Source organism: Lynx canadensis, chromosome B2 (genome assembly GCF_007474595.2).
Source record: "Lynx canadensis isolate LIC74 chromosome B2, mLynCan4.pri.v2, whole genome shotgun sequence".
Lineage (NCBI taxonomy): Eukaryota > Metazoa > Chordata > Mammalia > Carnivora > Felidae > Lynx > Lynx canadensis.
This window is the reverse complement of record NC_044307.1, coordinates 28272710-28295023: the sequence shown is the minus strand read 5'-3', so window position 1 is coordinate 28295023 and position 22314 is coordinate 28272710. Positions and strand designations below refer to the sequence as shown.

At 39.7% G+C, this 22314-nt stretch overlaps 1 protein-coding gene across 3 annotated transcripts in view; it reads right to left on the bottom strand.

Annotated features, from left to right (window-relative positions):
• The window catches only part of EXOC2 (exocyst complex component 2), a 285414-nt gene that overhangs the window by 65155 nt on the left and 197945 nt on the right, over positions 1-22314 (bottom strand). For all 3 annotated transcript variants that reach the window (XM_030314971.1, XM_030314969.1, XM_030314970.1), the window contains one exon: positions 13364-13505. In XM_030314971.1, the coding sequence (XP_030170831.1) occupies positions 13364-13505 (142 nt within the window). The remainder of the gene's footprint in view (positions 1-13363; positions 13506-22314) is intronic.

Here is a 22314-nt window from a genome sequence, read left to right as displayed (position 1 = left end):
TGTTTTTGGAATTTGGGAAAGAGTAAATAAATTGCTGACACTGCAGTGCCATGTGCCTTCTATTCTTGAAAGGATATTTAAAAAAAAAAAAAAAAGGGGGGCGAAAGCCATACCACTTAATGTCACACAGGCAGGAGAATCTTAATTTTCTACAAAAAATTTATCCAGAGGCCACAAACCATTATTACTCACATCAGTGGCTTAAACTAGCTCAATTTTATGGCTGAGAAAATATGAAGGTAGTAGAGAAGAAACTTTGAGTACCTTAAATAAATATTATAAAGGGAGGACTGGGAAACTCTGAATCACTGAAATCATCTAATTGGATGAAATAGAAACCAAAAATCCCTAACAGCCTGGCATTGCCTTTCCTACACTCCTTGCTCTCTTGTGACTCCTCACTGAGGTCATTTCCTGGCATCCACCATGGCATAACAGTGGCCAGCAATCACAGCCTCTGAAGTAGTAAAAGGACCATGCCCCTTTAGGGAAAAGAAGACCTCCTGAACTGCTCTTTTCCAAAGACACCCCTTAAAGGGATGAGCTAATAAGAAAGACCTCAGTCCTACCCCATCGGGAATTCTGTGATTGCTGTCGCTTGTCTTCAGCATGCACTAAAGGCACCTAACTGCTTATTAGGGGAAGCTCCAAGTCTGGGGTGGGGAAGGAGGTGGAAAGACAGCCCTCCTCTGCATCATTTACAAATAAATTATGTTTCTCAGTAACAACCAGAGTTTCAATGGAGATAGATATGAACAAGTGTTAGTGGAGACTGAAGCTTAGTGACCAAGCCTTGTTGTAGCAATCATTGAACATGCAGGAAACTTGGAGTGGCTATGTCATGATTTTTCCCATTCTCACAGAAACATCACAAATAATTTCATAACCTTAAACAAATACCAAATAATTTAAGAACAATGTCAGTGCTAACAATTATGTTTAACACATGCTAATCATCGGAAAAAATATTAAATTTAACTAAATTCACTTAAACTAGGCAATGCCACACAGAACTACTGATGTGTGGGATATACTTTATATTCACATTTTAACTCAGATGCAATTGTTCAAACTTCAGGGAGTGCATAAAACTACCATATGAGAATTCACAGAAGATAAGAACGTGAGTGCTAAAAGGCTTATTTTGGGGCGCCTGGGTGGCTCAGTCGGTTAAGCAGCCGACTTCGGCTCAGGTCGTGATCTCGCAGTCCGTAAGTTCGAGCCCCACATCGGGCTCTGTGCTGACAGCTCAGAGACTGGAGCCTGCTTCTGTTTCTGTGTCTCCCTCTCTCTCTGCCCCTCCCCCGTTCGCACTCTGTGTCTCTCTGCCTTTCAAAAATGAATAAATGTTAAAAAATTAAAAAAAAAATAAAAGGCTTATTTTAATTCAATTCAACAAATAATATCTACTGCGTACCACCTAAAAAAAAGTCAACAAGAATAATGGAAACTAGAAGATTACATGACTAACTCTTTTATTGAAAAAAATTAGAATAATCACTGCAAAACCATGTAGCAAATACTTGAAAGATAACAAACTGAAGACTGACCTACAGATTTAGTTAAGACTGTATACTAATAAACTACCCATCTTTGTTCACTTAACAAGCATTTACAGAGCATCTTCTGTTATGTAGACTCTGCTAAACCCTGGGAGTGTGGATATGAAAAAGTCAGCCACTGTGCTAAGGAGTCCCAGCACAGCAGAACAGCAGCAAGCAGATGATGACAATTCCTATGTACAAGAGGGACAGAAAACTGCTTCAGGAGCAGGAGGGATGAGGGAGACCAACCCAACCTGGAGGTGTGCAAGGAGGTGGGAAGGAAAGCTTCCCAGAGGAGGCAGTGCCTACTTATCAGAAAAGAGCAGGAGTGGAGAAGGCTTTCAGGACTGAAATGGCTTTGACTGCCAGTTGCCTAGAGAAGGGATGTGTAAGAGGTATAGGGAAGAAGCATGAGGGAGGTAAAGGATAGCCATAATTAAGCGTAAGCAATGTCTAGCAAGTTTAGGTTTAAGCCTGAGGAATAATAGGTCATCCTGAAGCGTTTGAAGCAGAGGAGTGACAGATCTCATTTATATTTTAGAAAGAGGAGTTTTTCAAAAAGGCAGAAGTGAACCTGAAACAGGCAAGATTGGGTGCTGGTACGAAGAAGAGAACCCTCAAGTATCTTGACAAGAAACTGAAAAATGATGAGGGGCAGAACTCAGAAATGGAAACGAGGGGACTCATAACCAAGTGTTTTCTTGAACAAGATGGAGAGGGGAGTCTTAGCTGAGGTCTTCACCCATTCCCAGTTGAGTGGAGGTTCAGCAGCAGAAAGAGCCGATGTGGTGATGATGAGAAAGCAAAGGTGATGAGTTTGCTTTTGGACTTACTAAGCTGAAGAGGTCTCTGGAATGTTCCAGTGGAGACATCTACTAGGAAGGCTGATAGAAAGACCTTGATCTCAGAGTAGAGAGATTAGGCTATAGATGTAGATGCTGGAGGCACCAGTCAGTCTGATTTTATCTAAATTATGGTGGATGAAATCACTCAGAGATAGTTTGAGGACAGTCTGGCAAGAAGAGAGAAAGATAGAGTCCTGGGGATACCAGCAGTATAAGGCTATGCAGAGGAAGAGAAGCCAATCCACCAAGGAAGCTGAGGGCTGTCAACTAGTAGTGGGATCAGAGATGCCACAGAAAGTCTCAGGAAGGGAGTTCAACAATGGGAGTACTACAGAAACATGGAATATGAAGTGTTTGCATCACAGATTCCAAACTACAGCTGACCCTTGAACAATGCAGAGTTTGGGGTGCTGACTCCTAAACAATGGAAAATCCACTGTAACTTTGTGCAAAAAGTTAATTACTAATAGCCTACTGTTGACCAGAAGTCCTACCAATAACATAAACAGTCAATTAACACATATTTTGTATATTCTGTGTATTATTTAGTATATATAATACATACAATTTATATAATATATTTATATATATTATATATAATACATTTCTACTGTATTCTTACAATAATGTAAGCTACAAAAAAAGAAAATGTTATTAAAGAAATAAGGAAGAGGAAATACATTTTCAGTGCTGTGCTGTGTTAAAAAAAATTCATGTATGAGTGGAACTGTATAGTTCAAACCTGTGTGTTCAAGGGTCAGCTGTATAGCATTAGAGGTAGCTTCAGTGAGAACAGTCTCAACTGGGGGGGGCGGGGATGTGGCAGGCTTCAGGGGATGAGAGAGATCAAGTGACACAAGAACACAGATAGCCCTAGCATGGACTCTTTGAGGGAAGACATAACTTTTTAAAAGCTGGGTTGTAAAGAGAAGAGTGATGGGGATTGTGATTTACAGTTAGGGCGACTACAGCTGCTAGTTTAGTGCTTAATGTCCTACCCCCTGGATTCACAAGAGATTATAAATAATCTGGTTATTTTAAGATTGCTAAAATTTAGAAAATTAGAACCACAGGTAGTAAGTGGTAATTATATGCAAGTCACTTAGTCAGATGTTATAAGGACACAAATTAACTAAAGCCATCTGCCTGCAAGAGACTTAAAACTTAGGAAGTACATGCCTGTGTGCATGTGTGTGGGTTTGCACGTACATGGCCTGTCTATAACAACTGCTTTATTTATTTTTTTTTTTTAAATTTTTTTTTTTTCAACGTTTATTTATTTTTGGGACAGAGAGAGACAGAGCATGAACGGGGGAGGGTCAGAGAGAGAGGGAGACACAGCATCGGAAACAGGCTCCAGGCTCTGAGCCATCAGCCCAGAGCCCGACGCGGGGCTCGAACTCACGGACCGCGAGATCGTGACCTGGCTGAAGTCGGACGCTTAACCGACTGCGCCACCCAGGCGCCCCACAACTGCTTTATTTTTGAATACCTGGGATTGCTAAACTATTTCCACAAAAGTTTGGCATAGCAAGGCTCAGGCTTTTCTTTCCCTATGAGATAATTTATTTATGTATACACAAGGTGAGGTGTTACAAATGAAAAAGGAAAAGAGGTCACCAGATATGCCATCCCTCTCAGCAGTCTTAGAAGGTGAAAGCAGCCCAGACGAAGGAGAAGCAGTTATCAGGCTGGTCCACAGCACTTGGCAATTTTTGTCTAATTCTTCTAAGACTGGGGGAAAGGGCAGGGCAGTGACATTTAGCTCACTAGCAGTGGTCCAGGAACAGTAAGGGCGATATCTCAGTATTTGTGCACTGTTACCCTGAGTAGAAAATAGATTTTACTGAAAACGCTTCTAATATCCATCCCTTGGAATTCTGAAACTTTCAGTCATTGCTCTACAAAAATACTTAAATAATTTGAAGTCTGTAAATGTGAAAAGAACCTCCTCACATCATTAAAAATTCCTCCAAAATTGGGGAATAAAAACAGATACAAAAATATATATATTACGTACATATACTAAAGAATTATAAAAGAGGTTAAAGCGTGTAGTAGGGATTCAGGAAAAAAGAGTCCTGTTGGGGTTGATGGAGGAAGACTTTCCAGAAAAACCACTCCTTTCATAGATGGACCCTGAAGCATGCACAGGCTAGCTAAGGAAGAGATGACCAGGAAGTGAAGACACTAGCAGAGACACCCACGGTAGCTACAAAGAGGTCATCCAAGTAGTCGCTGAACAAATATTTACTGACCAGACTTATGTACCAAGCAGTAGTTTAGATACTGGAGGTACAGAATTCAAGAGGCAAAATTTTGTTTGTGAATTTGCAAATTTGTGATGAATTCTTCTGGTGGCATTTCTCACCTGATTTGAATAAGGATACTACATTATCACTCCTCATCTAAGTATTCATATGTTTCCCTGCAGAAATCCTTGCTGGGAATGTAACATAATATATGGCACATGCACTATGTCTTTCTAAAATCCAAAAATATTGAAATTCCAAAATCTGGGCCCAAGAGTTCTGAAAAGGGATTATAGATGAAAAATTCCAGAGGCTACTGACTGATGATCTTGAGAATGATAATTTGTTGTTAAAAGTCATGTGTGTTCACTTAAAGTGATAATTAACCCACTAACTATGACCTCATAGATTTAGCTGCAATAAGTTCAACCAGTATAAAGGCCAGTGCTGAAACCACATCTACAGCATTCTCCCTTGTAAGTAATTATTTTACAAGTAAAATATGAGTAGTTTTCACAGGTTAAATTTAAAACACCACACTTATTGCCCATTGGCCATGTCATTTCTTCAGGTTGGATGGCTAGTATGGTGATATTTAAGTTTAAGACCTGAATGATAAAAGGGAATCAGTTCTATGAAGGGAGAATTACTGCCTAAGCAAAGGGAAAAACCAGTCTTGAAGGGGTAAGGTGGAAGGATTTGGAAACAAAAAGATATGGGCAACAAAAAGGCTCACTGTGCTAAAGTGCAGCTGGAGAGAGACCATGGAGTACACTCATGGATGATGGGCCAAGCAACCAGGGCACCAGTCAAGGGCCTGCCTGCCCTGTCCTGTTTTGCACATTTTACTGTAAATATAATGGAAAGATACTGCAAGGATTGTAAAATATGAACAGAATTTGAGTTAAACTTTGAAAGGATATATTTGGAGGCACCTGGGTGGATCAGTAGGTTAGGCATCTGAATCTTGATTTTGGCTCAGGTCATGATCTCATGGTTCGTGGGTTTGAGCCCCACGTCAGGCTCCACAGTAACAGTACAGAGCCTGCTTGGGATTCTCTCTCCTTCTTTCTAAAACTTCCTCACTCATGCTCAAGTGTGTGTGTTCTCTCTCTCTCTAAAGATAATACACTTAAAAAAAAAGAATTACAAAAGGATACATTTGGACATGAACTATAATCCAGTTTGGACAAAGTATGTGTATAGAAAAGTAACAGAGTTTAAGGAAAAAAGATTAATTATGGCCAGCTGTAGGCAGAAGGACTCATATGACTATAATGATTGTCAGAAAATCAAATACTTATATAGTCACATAAAATATCTTTTTTTTTAAATGTTTATTTATTTTTGAGAGAGAGACCGATACAGAGTGCAAGCAGGGGAGGGGCAGAGAGAGAGAAGGAGACACAGAATCCGAAGCAGGCTCCAAGCCATCAGCACAGAGCCCAACATGGGGCTCAAACTGAGCCACGAGATCATGACCTGAGCCGAAGTCGGATGCCCAACTAACCGAGCCACCCAGGTGCCCCAAATATCTTTAATTTAATGATTATGGTTTTTAGTTTTGACTTCTAGCATCAAAATTATGTTATCACCTAATATTAACACCACACGATATAAATCCAAAGGTATTTAAAGATTAAACAATTTAATCACCATCTAAGAAATGCACTACACAATAAAAAAAAAGGGTTTAAACAATTAGGTAAAAGAATGAAAATTAACTCAAGCCTATTAACAATTCACTGCTATATCTACATATATACATCTAAACAGAATCTATGCCTAATATCAACATGACCATTTCTATGTAAGGCTCTTATAAAAAAGGTTAATAGGGAGCCTGGTTTTACGTATTTCACACTATTTCATACTACACATAATCCACACATAACCATAAACATTTGACGCATCAAGAAGTTTGATTCAAAGATTTTGGAAGATGGCGGCGTAGGAGGACGCTGGGCTCACCGCGCGTCCTGCTGATCACTTAGATTCAACCTACACCTGCTTAAATAACCCAGAAAACAGCCAGAAGATTAGCAGAACGGAGTTGCCAGACCCAAGCGCAGACGAGAGGCCCACGGAAGAGGGTAGGAAGGGCGGCGAGGCGGTGCGCCCTCCACGGACTGGCGGGAGGGAGCCGGGGCGGAGGGGCGGCTCGCCAGCCAAGCAGAGTCCCCGAGTCTGGCTTGCAAAAGCGGAGGGGCCTGACGGACTGTGTTCCCACAGCAAGGGCGACTTAGCGTCTGGGAGGTCATATGTTAACAGCTCTGCTCAGAAAGCGGGAAGGCTGGAGGACAAAGGGAGGGAGAGCTGCTGAGCCCCCGGACGACAGAGCTCAGTTTGGTGGGGAACAAAGGCGCTCGCCAGCGCCATCTCCCCCGCCCACCCCCAGCCAAAATCCCAAAGGGAACCGGTTCCTGCCAGGGAACTTGCTCGCTCCGCGCAAACACCCAACTCTGTGCTTCTGCGGAGCCAAACCTCCGGCAGCCAAACCTCCGGCAGCGGATCTGACTCCCTCCGGCTGCCACAGGGCCCCTCCTGAAGTGGATCACCTAAGGAGAAGCGAACTAAGCCCGCCCCCCCTGCCGCCGTGCACCTTGCCTACCCACCCCGCTAATACGCCAGATCCCCAGCATCACAAGCCTGGCAGTGTGCAAGTAGCCCAGACGGGCCACGCCACCCCACAGTGAATCCCGCCCCTAGGAGAGGGGAAGAGAAGGCACACACCAGTCTGACTGTGGCCCCAGCGGTGGGCTGGGGGCAGACATCAGGACTGACTGCGGCCCCGCCCACCAACTCTAGTTATACGCCACAGCACAGGGGAAGTGCCCTGCAGGCCCTCACCACACCAGGGACTATCCAAAATGACCAAGCGGAAGAATTCCCCTCAGAAGAATCTCCAGGAAATAACAACAGCTAATGAGCTGATCAAAAAGGATTTAAATAATATAACAGAAAGTGAATTTAGAATAATAGTCATAAAATTAATCGCTGGGCTGGAAAACAGTATACAGGACAGCAGAGAATCTCTTGCTACAGAGATCAAGGGACTAAGGAACAGTCACGAGGAGCTGAAAAACGCTTTAAATGAAATGCAAAACAAAATTCAAACCACCACGGCTCGGATGGAAGAGGCAGAGGAGAGAATAGGTGAACTAGAAGATCAAGTTATGGAAAAAGAGGAAGCTGAGAAAAAGAGAGATAAAAAAATCCAGGAGTATGAGGGGAAAATTAGAGAACTAAGTGATACACTAAAAAGAAATAATATACGCATAATTGGTATCCCAGAGGAGGAAGAGAGAGGGAAAGGTGCTGAAGGGGTACTTGAAGAAATCATAGCTGAGAACTTCCCTGAACTGGGGAAGGAAAAAGGCATTGAAATCCAAGAGGCACAGAGAACTCCCTTCAGATGTAACTTGAATCGATCTTCTGCACGACATATCATAGTGAAACTGGCAAAATACAAGGATAAAGAGAAAATTCTGAAAGCAGCAAGGGGTAAACGTGCCCTCACATATAAAGGGAGACCTATAAGACTCGTGACTGATCTCTCTTTTGAAACTTGGCAGGCCAGAAAGAATTGGCACGAGATTTTCAGGGTGCTAGACAGCAAAAATATGCAGCTGAGAATCCTTTATCCAGCAAGTCTGTCATTTAGAATAGAAGGAGAGATAAAGGTCGTCCCAAACAAACAAAAACTGAAGGAATTTGTCACCACTAAACCAGCCCTACAAGAGATCCTAAGGGGGACCCTGTGAGACAAAGTACCAGAGACATCACTACAAGCATAAAACATACAGACATCACAATGACTCTAAACCCGTATCTTTCTATAATAACACTGAATGTAAACGGATTAAATGCGCCAACCAAAAGACATAGGGTATCAGAATGGATAAAAAAACAAGACCCATCTATTTGCTGTCTACAAGAGACTCATTTTAGACCTGAGGACACCTTCAGATTGAGAGTGAGGGGATGGAGAACTATTTATCATGCTACTGGAAGCCAAAAGAAAGCTGGAGTAGCCATACTTATATCAGACAAACTAGACTTTAAATTAAAGGCTGTAACAAGAGATGAAGAAGGACATTATATAATAGTTACAGGGTCTATCCATCAGGAAGAACTAACAATTATAAATGTCTATGCGCCGAATACCGGAGCCCCCAAGTATATAAAACAATTACTCATAAACAGAAGCAACCTTATTGATAAGAATGTGGTCATTGCAGGGGACTTTAACACTCCACTTACAGAAATGGATAGATCATCTAGACACACGGTCAATAAAGAAACAAGGGCCCTGAATGAGACATTGGATCAGATGGACTTGACAGATATATTTAGAACTCTGCATCCCAAAGCAACAGAATATACTTTCTTCTCGAGTGCACATGGAACATTCTCCAAGATAGATCATATACTGGGTCACAAAACAGCCCTTCATAAGTTTACAAGAATTGAAATTATACCATGCATACTTTCAGACCACAATGCTATGAAGCTTGAAATCAACCACAGGAAAAAGTCTGGAAAACCTCCAAAAGCATGGAGGTTAAAGAACATCCTACTAACGAATGAGTGGGTCAACCAGGCAATTAGAGAAGAAATCAAAAAATATATGGAAACAAACGAAAATGAAAATACAACAATCCAAACGCTTTGGGACGCAGCGAAGGCAGTCCTGAGAGGAAAATACATTGCAATCCAGGCCTATCTCAAGAAACAAGAAAAATCCCAAATACAAAATCTAACAGCACACCTAAAGGAAATAGAAGCAGAACAGCAAAGGCAGCCTAAACCCAGCAGAAGAAGAGAAATAATAAAGATCAGAGCAGAAATAAACAATATAGAATCTAAAAAAACTGTAGAGCAGATCAACGAAACCAAGAGTTGGTTTTTTGAAAAAATAAACAAAATTGACAAACCGCTAGCCAGGCTTCTCAAAAAGAAAAGGGAGATGACCCAAATAGATAAAATCATGAATGAAAATGGAATTACTACAACCAATCCCTCAGAGATACAAACAATTATCAGGGAATACTATGAAAAATTATATGCCAACAAATTGGACAACCTGGAAGAAATGGACACATTCCTGAACACCCACACTCTTCCAAAACTCAATCAGGAGGAAATAGAAAGCTTGAACAGACCCATAACCAGCGAAGAAATTGAATCGGTTATCAAAAATCTCCCAACAAATAAGAGTCCAGGACCAGATGGCTTCCCAGGGGAGTTCTACCAGACGTTTAAAGCAGAGATAATACCTATCCTTCTCAAGCTATTCCAAGAAATAGAAAGGGAAGGAAAACTTCCAGACTCATTCTATGAAGCCAGTATTACTTTGATTCCTAAACCAGACAGAGACCCAGTAAAAAAAGAGAACTACAGGCCAATATCCCTGATGAATATAGATGCAAAAATTCTCAATAAGATACTAGCAAATCGAATTCAACAGCATATAAAAAGAATGATTCACCATGATCAAGTGGGATTCATTCCTGGGATGCAGGGCTGGTTCAACATTCGCAAATCAATCAACGTGATACATCACATTAACAAAAAAAAAGAGAAGAACCATATGATCCTGTCAATGGATGCAGAAAAGGCCTTTGACAAAATCCAGCACCCTTTCTTAATAAAAACCCTTGAGAAAGTCGGGATAGAAGGAACATACTTAAAGATCATAAAAGCCATTTATGAAAAGCCCACAGCTAACATCATCCTCAACGGGAAAAAACTGAGAGCTTTTTCCCTGAGATCAGGAACACGACAGGGATGCCCACTCTCACCGCTGTTGTCTAACATAGTGCTGGAAGTTCTAGCATCAGCAATCAGACAACAAAAGGAAATCAAAGGCATCCAAATTGGCAAAGATGAAGTCAAGCTTTCGCTTTTTGCAGATGACATGATATTATACATGGAAAATCCGATAGACTCCACCAAAAGTCTGCTAGAACTGATACATGAATTCAGCAAAGTTGCAGGATACAAAATCAATGTACAGAAATCAGTTGCATTCTTATACACTAACAATGAAGCAACAGAAAGACAAATAAAGAAACTGATCCCATGCACAATTGCACCAAGAAGCAATTCCTAAATACCTAGGAATAAACCTAACCAAAGATGTAAAGGATCTGTATGCTGAAAACTATAGAAAGCTTATGAAGGTAATTGAAGAAGATTTAAAGAAATGGAAAGACATTCCCTGCTCATGGATTGGAAAAATAAATATTGTCAAAATGTCAATACTACCCAAAGCTATCTACACATTCAATGCAATCCCAATCAAAATTGCACCAGCATTCTTCTCGAAACTAGAACAAGCAATCCTAAAATTCATATGGAATCACAAAAGGCCCCGAATAGCCAAAGGAATTTTGAAAAAGAAGACCAAAGCAGGAGGCATCACAATCCCAGACTTTAGCCTCTACTACAAAGCTGTCATCATCAAGACAGCATGGTATTGGCACAAAAACAGACACACAGACCAATGGAATAGAATAGAAACCCCAGAACTAGACCCACAAACGTATGGCCAACTCATCTTTGACAAAGCAGGAAAGAACATCCAATGGAAAAAAGACAGCCCCTTTAACAAATGGTGCTGGGAGAACTGGACAGCAACATGCAGAAGGTTGAAACTAGACCACTTTCTCACACCATTTACAAAAATAAACTCAAAATGGATAAAGGACCTAAATGTGAGACAGGAAACCATCAAAACCTTAGAGGAGAAAGCAGGAAAAGACCTCTCTGATCTCAGCCGTAGCAATCTCTTACTCGACACATCCCCAAAGGCAAGGGAATTAAAAGCAAAAGTGAATTACTGGGACCTTATGAAGATAAAAAGCTTCTGCACAGCAAAGGAAACAACCAACAAAACTAAAAGGCAACCAACGGAATGGGAAAAGATATTTGCAAATGACATATCGGACAAAGGGCTAGTATCTAAAATCTATAAAGAGCTCACCAAACTCCACACCCGAAAAACAAATAACCCAGTGAGGAAATGGGCAGAAAACATGAATAGACACTTCTCTAAAGAAGACATCCAGATGGCCAACAGGCACATGAAAAGATGTTCAGCGTCGCTCCTTATCAGGGAAATACAAATCAAAACCACACTCAGGTATCACCTCACGCCAGTCAGAGTGGCCAAAATGAACAAATCAGGAGACTATAGATGCTGGCGAGGATGTGGAGAAACGGGAACCCTCTTGCACTGTTGGTGGGAATGCAAATTGGTGCAGCCGCTCTGGAAAGCAGTGTGGAGGTTCCTCAGAAAATTAAAAATAGACCTACCCTATGACCCAGCAATAGCACTGCTAGGAATTTACCCAAGGGGTACGGGAGTACTGATGCATAGGGGCACTTGTACCCCAATGTTCATAGCAGCACTCTCAACAATAGCCAAATTATGGAAAGAGCCTAAATGTCCATCAACTGATGAATGGATAAAGAAATTGTGGTATATATACACAATGGAATACTACGTGGCAATGAGAAAAAATGAAATACGGCCTTTTGTAGCAACGTGGATGGAACTGGAGAGTGTAATGCTAAGTGAAACAAGCCATACAGAGAAAGACAGATACCATATGGTTTCACTCTTATGTGGATCCTGAGAAACTCAACAGGAACCCATGGGGGAGGGGAAGGAAAAAAAAAAAAAAGACGTTAGAGTGGGAGAGAGCCAAAGCATAAGAGACTGTTAAAAACTGAGAACAAACTGAGGGTTGATGGGGGGTGGGAGGGAGGGGAGGGTGGGTGATGGGTATTGAGGAGGGCACCTTTTGGGATGAGCACTGGGTGTTGTATGGAAACCAATTTGTCAATAAATTTCATATATATATAAAAAAAAAAAAAGAAGTTTGATTCAGCAAGCAATAGTTATTTTTAAAATATGTATCATGAAGTGATTTAAATGACTTCCTTTGATGTCACAGAAATAATACTGGAACTGTGTCAATCATCCTTCTGTGGTCCAATTTTCTTTGCTAAATTACTATAATGATCATACTCTTACACATTTTTCCTCTATCTTTCACCTTTTCAGCATTAATAATTAGGTCATATATAGAAGTGACCAGATTTCTTAAATTTTTGGATGATAGTCACAAAGTTATCATATAAAACTGTCACTCATAGTATATCTATGCAATGAAGCCACATCGCGGGAAAAAGGTACATGTTACTAAAATGATTGAATACTATAAGGTGTAACTAATTATCTTCTGGAATTTAAGAATAATTTTAAGTCTTAAATATTAATAATATAAAGTACACTAATATCCAAACTATCAAAAATGGGTTTAAGCTAGTAAAACGTTAAAATCAAACTAATCCCTGAGTAAATATGAGAAAAAATGTGAATAAAAGAAAAGCATTTTAAGAATATGCTAATTGAGGGGCACCTGGGTGACTAAGTTGGCTAAGTGACTGACTCTTGATTTTGGCTCAGGTCATGATCTCACAGTTTGTGGGTCTGGGCCCCGCATCAGGCTCTGCACTGTCATTATGGAGCCTGCTTGGGATTCTCTCCTTCTCCCTCTATCTCTGCCCCTCCTTGGCAATCGTGCTCTCTCTCAAAATAAATAAACTTAAAAAAAAAAGAATATACTGATTGATAATATCGTATCCATATTTATTACTCTAGATGTACTGGACTACTTTTAGAGAACTTCAGTAAATTGAAACCATTTACCTGTTGGTGGCAGGCAGTCTTTCCAATCAAAATAGCCTGCATAAATTCCAGGTTCTAAGGAGCCAACGATAGGATCTGCTTTCAACTCAATGTAATTTTCAAAGAGTCTTTGGTCTAATTCTTTCAATGAGGCCATGCTAACCTGTAAACACATAATAAAGAAAAACTGTGAGTTGTCTATTTGAGCATGAAGGAAAAAGTAAAATAATATAAATACTTCAGTATATTTGAAAAATACTTATAATTTTTCCTACAAAAATCATGATTTTTATTTATTTTCAGTAACAAAGACCACAGGTATTTAACAAGAACTAATTACCACATATGGACTATACACAGAAAGTTCAGCCTACATGAACTGCAAGTTCCTGCTGGTAGTGGGAATAGAACAGGGTAAGGAAGGTAGCCTCAGTCCTACAAGTCTGTGCCTGGTCTCACTGGTACTCAAGAGGCCAAGATGTTGCAGAGTAGGTAGGTAGAGTCCTAAATTTGAGAGTAAAGAATCTGTGGGCCCCAGGGCCTCTGCAGTGGACTATTGGTGATCTGTCTGCTTCTACACCACATAGTCTAGCAGCTATAAACAGGAATATCTGTGAAGAAGTAAAATTCAGATGTAGAAAAGATAAGCAACAACTTGAACTTAGAAAAATAATGAAAACATTTAAGGAGATTAATGTACAATACAATACAAGACTTTACGGAGATAATACACATGATTTCAAAAAAGCTAACAACTGAGTACATTAATTGGAGCAACCAATGGTCACTACTGAGACTGAAATTGAGTGTAATAAGTACTTCAAAGCACTGAGTAAAATGTAAAGGGGTGGAAATTAGGAAGGAAGAGACTTAGATCCAGGAACTCTTATATGCAAAGAAACAGAAATTCAAATAGGATAATATGAGCGGTCACAGAAGAGATAATAAACAAGCAATAGTGGGGCGGAGTTAAGAAGGCAGAATAGTAAGAGGGTCCTGGGCTTGTCTTGGCCCTCGAACACAGCTAGAACAACGAACCATTTTGAACACCTAGGAAATCGATCTGAGGATTAATAGAACAATCTGCCTAATTTGAGGGACAAAACAGGGCTGGTACCTGGTGTGGAGAGGTGAACTGGGGGAGAGAAGAGCTGCAGTGATGCAGAGGGGAGGGAGAGGAACAAAGAGAGATGGGGAGAGTGCAGTGTGTCATCTTTGCTCAAGAAAGTACTCCCCATGAATGCAGCTAGAGAGAAAGAGTGAATACATGCACAGAGGACTGCACAAGAAAATTGTTCCCCAATATCAATGGCAGAAAAAAAAGGAGAGGGTTTCAATACTACAAGTTTTTTATACACAGTGGAGCACAGAGTCTGAAGTTTCAGAGGTCAGTGCCTGGCAGTGCTCCACTAAGAAAGCAGGGCAGAGGCCTAGGAGCAGACAGTACAGTCTGAGATCCCCTGGGTGGCACAGGGAGAAGCACTTCCCCTGCTTAGAGTGCATTTGGTAGTGGCGATAAGGCCTCTGCGAGGCAAAAGACCGGGCAGACACCATCCCACCAAGCTTCTATGTTCACCCATATAAGAACAAAGATGCTGGCTGAGGGCAGCAAACCCTCGCACCAGCTGTGTATTGCAATTTACCCTAAAGTCTGAGCTGCTGCTGCTGCACAGATGCATGATCATTTCCTGGTCTCCGTGCGGGGAGACCCTCCCCCAGAGGATCATTTTGAGTCCAAACCTCAGGGTTTTTTTAAGTGCAGTGTTTTGAAGCAGCCAAGCCTGAGGTAAAACTGTGGAAGGAGGCACCAACTGGTAGGTGAACAACTCTGGGGTAGGTGGGGAGCTGACAGAAGCAGGGAACACAGGAGAGGTAATCCTCTGTCAGTGAGAATACTAACAACTTCCTCCTCTGGAGATTTGAGAGTTGGCAGAGCCAGTTTCACCATTAGCCCAACAGGGACAGACTCCAGTGAGCTAAACAGCACCACCAAACAGAGAATGGAGCCATTACACCAAAGCCACACTGCCCACTCCAGGTACAGCTCCACTGTAGCAAGCTGACCTGAGAAACTAAGTGGCAGTATCCTCCCCAACAGGACCAGCACAAATCCCTTCCATGTGCTCAGTCTACTGTACATAGAGTATTGCAAAATTTCAGCACTAGGAGAAACTGGATCTAGATTCACTTGGGTTCCTTTTTTGTTTGTTTGAATTTTGCTTCTGTTTTTTTTTTTTTTTGGTGTTGTTTTCTTTTGTTTCTTTGATACAGAAAGAGCAAATTTTTTAAATTTTATTTTATATATTTATTTCAACTTTTAGTTTTTTTTATTTTTTTTTTTAAATTTTTTTAACATTTATTTATTATTGAGAGACAGAGACAGACAGAGCATGAGCAGGGGAGGAGCAGAGAGAGGGGGAGACATAGAATCGGAAGCAGGCTCCAGGCTTTGAGCTGTCAGCACAGAGCCCGACGCGGGGCTCGAACTCACGGACCGTGAGATCATGACCTGAGCCGAAGTCGGTCGCTTAACCGACTGAGCCACCCAGGCGCCCCTCAACTTTTAGTTTTTTTTAAATTTTAATGTCTTTTCTTCTTTATTCTTTTAAACATTTTTTTTAATGTTTATTTATTTTTGAAAAAGAAAGAGTGCAAGCAGGAGAGGAGCAGAGAGAGAGGGAGACATCAAAATCCATTGGAAGCAGGCTCCAGGCTCTGAGCTGTTGGCAGGGAGCCCGATACAGGGCTTGAACTCACGAGCTGTGAGATCATGATCTGAGCTAAAGGAGGATGCTTAACAGACTGAGCCTCCCAGGTGCCCCATTTTCTGCTTTTTTCTTATACCTATATTCTATCAAGCTTCTCTTAACAAGCAGACCAAAACACACCTAGGATCTAGCTTCCTTTATTTGATTTTTTAAAAGATGTTTAATTTTTTATTTCATTCTATTTATTATTATTATTGTTACTATCATCATCATCATCATCATCATCATCATCATTGTTTTTTCTTCCTCTAAAATGACAAGACAGAGGAGTTCATCTCAAATGAAAGAACAGGACAAATGACAGCCAGGAATCTTATCAATGCAGATATAAGTAAGATGCCTAAACTAAAATTTAAAATCATGATTTATGGGGCACCTGGGTGGCTCAATGAGTTAAGTGTCTGATTCTTGGTTTCAGCTCAGGTCATGATCTCATGGTTTGTGAGTTTAAGCCTTGGGTCAGGCTATGTGCTGGTGGAGTGGAGCCTCCTTGGGATTCTCTCCTTTTGCCCCTGCCCCCCCGCTAGCACTTACTCACTCTCTCTCTGTCAAAACAAATAAAAAATAAAAACACGATTGTAAGGATACTAGCTGGGCTTGAAAAAAGCATATAAGACCCCAGAGAATCCCTTTATGCAGAGATATAAGAACTAAAATCTAGTCAGGCCAAAATTAAAAATGCTATCACCGAGATAGATGTAAACCCAAAAGGAGGCCATAAAAACGAGAATAGACAAGACAGAGGAGCAAATTAGTGATACAGAACACAAAATTATGGAAAATAATGAAGCTGAAAAGAGGAGGGAAACAAAAGTCAGGGATCACAAAGACAGACTTAGGAACTCAGTGATTTATTAAAACCTAATAACATTCATATCATAGGAATCTCAGAAGATGAAGAGAGAGAAAAAGAAGCACAAGGTTTATGTGAGCATATTATAGCTGAAAACTTCACTAATTTGGGGAAGGACCAAGACATCAAAATCCAAGAAACACAGAGACCTCCCATTAAGTTCAACAAAAGTTGGGGCACCTGGGTGGTTCAGTTGATTAAGCATCTGACTTCGGCTCAGGTCATGATCTCACAATTCATGGTCTCAAGCCCCACATCAGGCTCTGCACTGAGAGCTTAGAGCCTGCTTTGGATTCTCTGTCTCCCTCTCTCTCTCTCTGCCCTTCCTCCACTTGTGCTATCTCTCTCTCAAAAGTAAATAAACAAACATTAAAAAAAAATTCAACAAAAGCCAGTCATCATCAAGGCATACCACAGTCAAATTCACAAAACACAGAGAGAAAGAAAGCATCATGAAAGCAACAAGGGAAGAAAAGTCCTTAACCTACAAAGGAAGAAAGATCAGGTTGTAGCAGAACTGTCCACAGAAACTTGGCAGGCCAGAGAGAAGTGGCAGGATACATTCAGTGTGCTGAATTAGAAAAATATGCAGTGAAGAATTCCTAATCTAGCAAGGCTGTCATTCAGAATAGAAAGAGAGATAAAGAATTTCCCAGACAAACACTAAAGGAATTTGTGACCACTAAACTAGCCCTGCAAGAAGTTTTAAGGGGGACTCTTTGAGAAAAGGTCCTTAGAAAGGACCAGAGAGGATCACCAGAAACATCAACTATACAGGCAATACAATGGCACTAAATTCAATCTTTCAATAATCACTATGAATGTAAAAGGACTACATTTACATAGGGTAACAGAATGGATACAAAAAACAGGAGCCATCTATGTATTGCCTATGAGAGACTCATTTTAGACCTGAAGACACCTGCAGATTGAAAGAGAAGGGATGGAAAAACATCTATCATGCTAATGGACATCAAAAGAAAGCAGTAGTACCCATACTTATATCAGACAAACCAGATTTTAAAACAAACACTGTAACAAGAGACGAAGAAAAACATTATATCATAATTAAGGGGTCTATGCATCAGGAAAACCTAACAAGTGCAAGAATTTATGTCCCTAACATGGAAGAACTAAAATACATAAATCAACTAATGACAAACATAAAGAAACTCACTGATAATAAAACAACAATAATAGGGGACTTTAACACCCAAATTATAGCAATGGGCAGATTATCTGAGCAGAAAACCAACAAGGAAGCAATGGATTTGAGCAACACGCTGGATCCAATAGACTTAACAGATATATACGGAACTTTCATCCTAAAGCAGAATACACATTCTTTTTGAGTGCGCATGGGAAATTCTCTGGAATAGGTCACACACAGGGTCATAAATCAGTCCTCAACAAGTGCAAAAAGACGGAGATCATAGTATGCATATTTTCAGATCACAATGCTATGAAATTTGGTGTAAACCACAAGAAAAAATTTGGAAAGCCCTCACATACATGGAGGTTAAAGAACAACCTACTAAACAATGAATGGATTAACCAGAAAATTAAAGAAGAAATTTAAAAAAATACATGGAAGCAAATGCAAACGAAAACATGACAGTCCAAAACCTTTGGGATGCAGCAAAGGCTAAGAGGAAAGTATATTGCAATTCAGGCCTATCTCTAGAAGCAAAAAAGGTCACAAATACATGATCTAAACTTACACCTAAAGAAGCTGGAAAAGAAACAGCAAATAAAACCTAAAGTCAGCAGAAGACGGGGAATAAAGATCAGAGCAGAAATAAATGATACAGAAACAAACAAAAAACAGTATAACAGATCAACAAAACTAAGAGATGGTTCTTTAAAGAATTAATAAAATTGTTAAACCCCCTAGTCAGACATATCAAAAAGAAAAGAGAAAGGACACAAAAGATAAAAGCATGGATGAAAGAGGAGAGATCACAATGAACATCACAGAAATAAAAACAGTTGTAAGAGAACACCATGAAACATTATATGCCAACAAATTGGGCAATCTGGAAGAAATGGACAAATTCCTAGAAACATACAAATTACAACTGAAACAGGAATAAATAGAAAATTTGGACAGACCCATAACCAGCAAAGAAATTGAATCGGTTATCAAAAATCTCCCAACAAACAAGAATCCTGAGCCAGATGACTTCCCAGGGGAATTCTATCAGACATTTAAAGAAGAGTTAACATCAATTCTTCTCAAACTATCCCCCCAAAATAGAAGGAAAACTTCCAAACTCATTCTTACAAAGCCAGAATAACCTTGATTCCAAAATCAAAGACCCCACTTAAAAGGAGAATTTAGGTCAATATCCCTGATGATGGATGCAGAAAGTCTCAACAAGATACTAGCAAATCGAATTCAACAGTACATTAAAAGAATTATTCACCATGATCAAGTGGAATTCATTCCTGGACTGCAGGGCTGGTTCAACATTCACAAATCAATCAACATGATACATCACATTAATAAAAGAAAGGATAAGAACCATATGATCCTGTCAATAGATGCAGAAAAAGCATTTGACAAAATACAGCATCCTTTCTCAGTAAAAACCCTCAAGAAAGTGGGGATAGAAGGAACATACATTAACATTATAAAGGCCATGTATGAAAGACCCACAGTTAATATCATCCTCAATGGGGAAAAACTGAGAGCCTTCACTCTTAGGTGAGGAAAAAGACAAGGATGTCCACTGTCACCATTAGTATATAACACATAATAATAGAAGTCTTAGCCTCAGCAATCAGACAACAAAAAGAAATAAAAGGCATCCAAATCTGCAAGGAAGAAGTCAAACTTTCACTATTTACAGATGACGTAACGGTATATGTAGAAAACCTGAAAGACTCCACCAAACAATTGTTAGACCTAACACATGAATTCAGCAAAGTCATAGGACATGAAATCAACGTACAGAAATCTGTTGCATTTCTATACACCAATAACAAAGCAGCAGAAAAAGAAATCAAGGAATCGATCCCATTTACAGTTGCACCAAAACCAATAAGATATCTAGGAATAAACCTAAAGAGGTAAAAGATCTGTACTCTGAAAACTATAGAAGACTTACGAAAGAAATTGAAGAGGACACAAAAAAATGGAAAAGCATTCCATACTCATGAATTAGAAGAACAAACACTGTTGAAATGAATATACTAGCCAAAGCAATCTACACATTTGATGTAATCCCTATCAAAATACCACTAGCATTCTTTGCAGAGCCAGATCAAACAATCCTAAAATTTGTATGGAACCACAAAAGACCCTGAATAGCCAAAGCAATCCTGAAAAAGAAAAACAAAACTGGAGGCATCCAATTCCAGATTTCAAGCTATATTACAATGCTGTAATCATCAAGACAGTATGGTACTGGCATAAAAATAGACACACAGATCAATGGAACAAAATAGAAAACCCAGAATGGACTCACAACTTTATGGTCAACTCATCTTTGACAAAGCAGGAAAGAATAACCAAAGGAAAAAAGTCTCTTCAACAAATGGTGCTGGAAAAACAGGATGACGCAGAAGAATGAAACTGGACCACTTTCTTACACCATGCTCAAAAATAAATTCAAAATGGATGAAAGTCCTAAATGTGAGACAAGAAACCATCAAAATCCTAGAGGTTACAGACAGTAACATCTTTGACATTGGCTGTAACAACTTCTTACTAGATATGTTTCCTGAGAGAAGGAAAACCAAAGCAAAAATTAACTACTGAGACGTCATCAAAATAAAAAGCTTCTGCACAGTGAAGGAAATAAACAAGAAAACTAAAAGGCAACCGACGGAATGGGAGAAGGTATTTGCAAATGACATATCAGATAAAGGGTTAGTATCCAAAATCTATAAAGAACTTATCAAACTCAACACCCAAAAAACAAATAACCCAGTTAAGAAATGGGCAGAGGACATGAATAGACACTTTTCAAAGAAGACATCCAGATGGCTAACAGACACATAAAAATGCTCAACATCACTCATCATCAGGGAAATCTCAAAACCACAATGACATACCACCTTACACCTGTCAGAATGGCTTAAAATTAACAACACAAGAAACAACGGGTGTCGGTGAGGACGTGGAGAAAGGGGAACCCTCTTACGTTGTTGGTGGGAATGCAAAATGGTGCAGCCACTCTGGAGAACAGTATGGAGGTCATTAAAAAAAACTAAAAAATAGAACTACCCTACAATCAAGCAATTGCACTATTAGTATTTATCCAAATGATTCAAAAATATAGATTCAAAGGGGTATATTCATGCCAATGTTTACAGCAGCATTATCAACAATAGCTAACCTACAGAGAGAGCCCATATGTCCATCAACTGATGAATGGATAAATATACCCCATCTGTGGTATATACAAAAAATGAAATATTACTCGGACATCAAAAAGAATGACATCTTGCCATTTGCAATGATGTGGATGGAGCTAGAATGTATTAGGCTAAGCAAAATAGGTCAATCAGAAAAAAGACAAATACTATATGATTTCACTCATGTGGAATTTAGGAAATAAAACAGGTGAATCTATGGGAAGAGGGGGAAAAAAGAGAAGAAATGAAACAAAGCACAAGAGACTGTTAATGATAGACAACAAACTGGGTTGATGGAGGGATAATTGTGGGAGATGGGCTAGATGGGTATGAAGGAAGGCACTTGTTGTGATGAACACTGGGTGTTGTATGTAAGTGATGAATCACCGAATCCTACTCCTGAAACCAATATTACACTGTATCTTAAATAACTAAAATTTAAATTACAAAAAAAAACAAATAGAATAAAATATCTAGATCTACAGACTGACTTTGCAATTTGAATAGGCTTGCTGGGTTCCAGGCTAGACATATGAGATACTGCAAAAGATGTTTAAGTGCCTAATTTCTAAATATTTAAAAAAGAGAGAGAAAATTTTTAAGCTTCCAGCTCAAAAAAATAAATTACTTAAAAAGAATAATCAGTTTGACATCAGATTTCTCAGATGCAACACTAGAACTTAAAGTCATTGGAATAATATCCACAGGAATGGAATACTATATTAAGCCAAGATGTCATTCATTTAACAGAGTCTAAGAAACAGGTTTCTGGCCATGCAAAGATTCAAAGAATATATATCACCATACACTTGAGAAAGGGTTGACATCTAAAATAGTAAATATATCAGACTAAGAAGGATGAACAATTGAGGATAACAGTGGCAGGCAATGAACTTTGAGTTCCCTTCTAGCCTCCCTCATCTCTCTTTTTCTAATAGTTAGAAACATAAACCTACAAGATGATTAGAGATATTCCAGACATGTGAAAT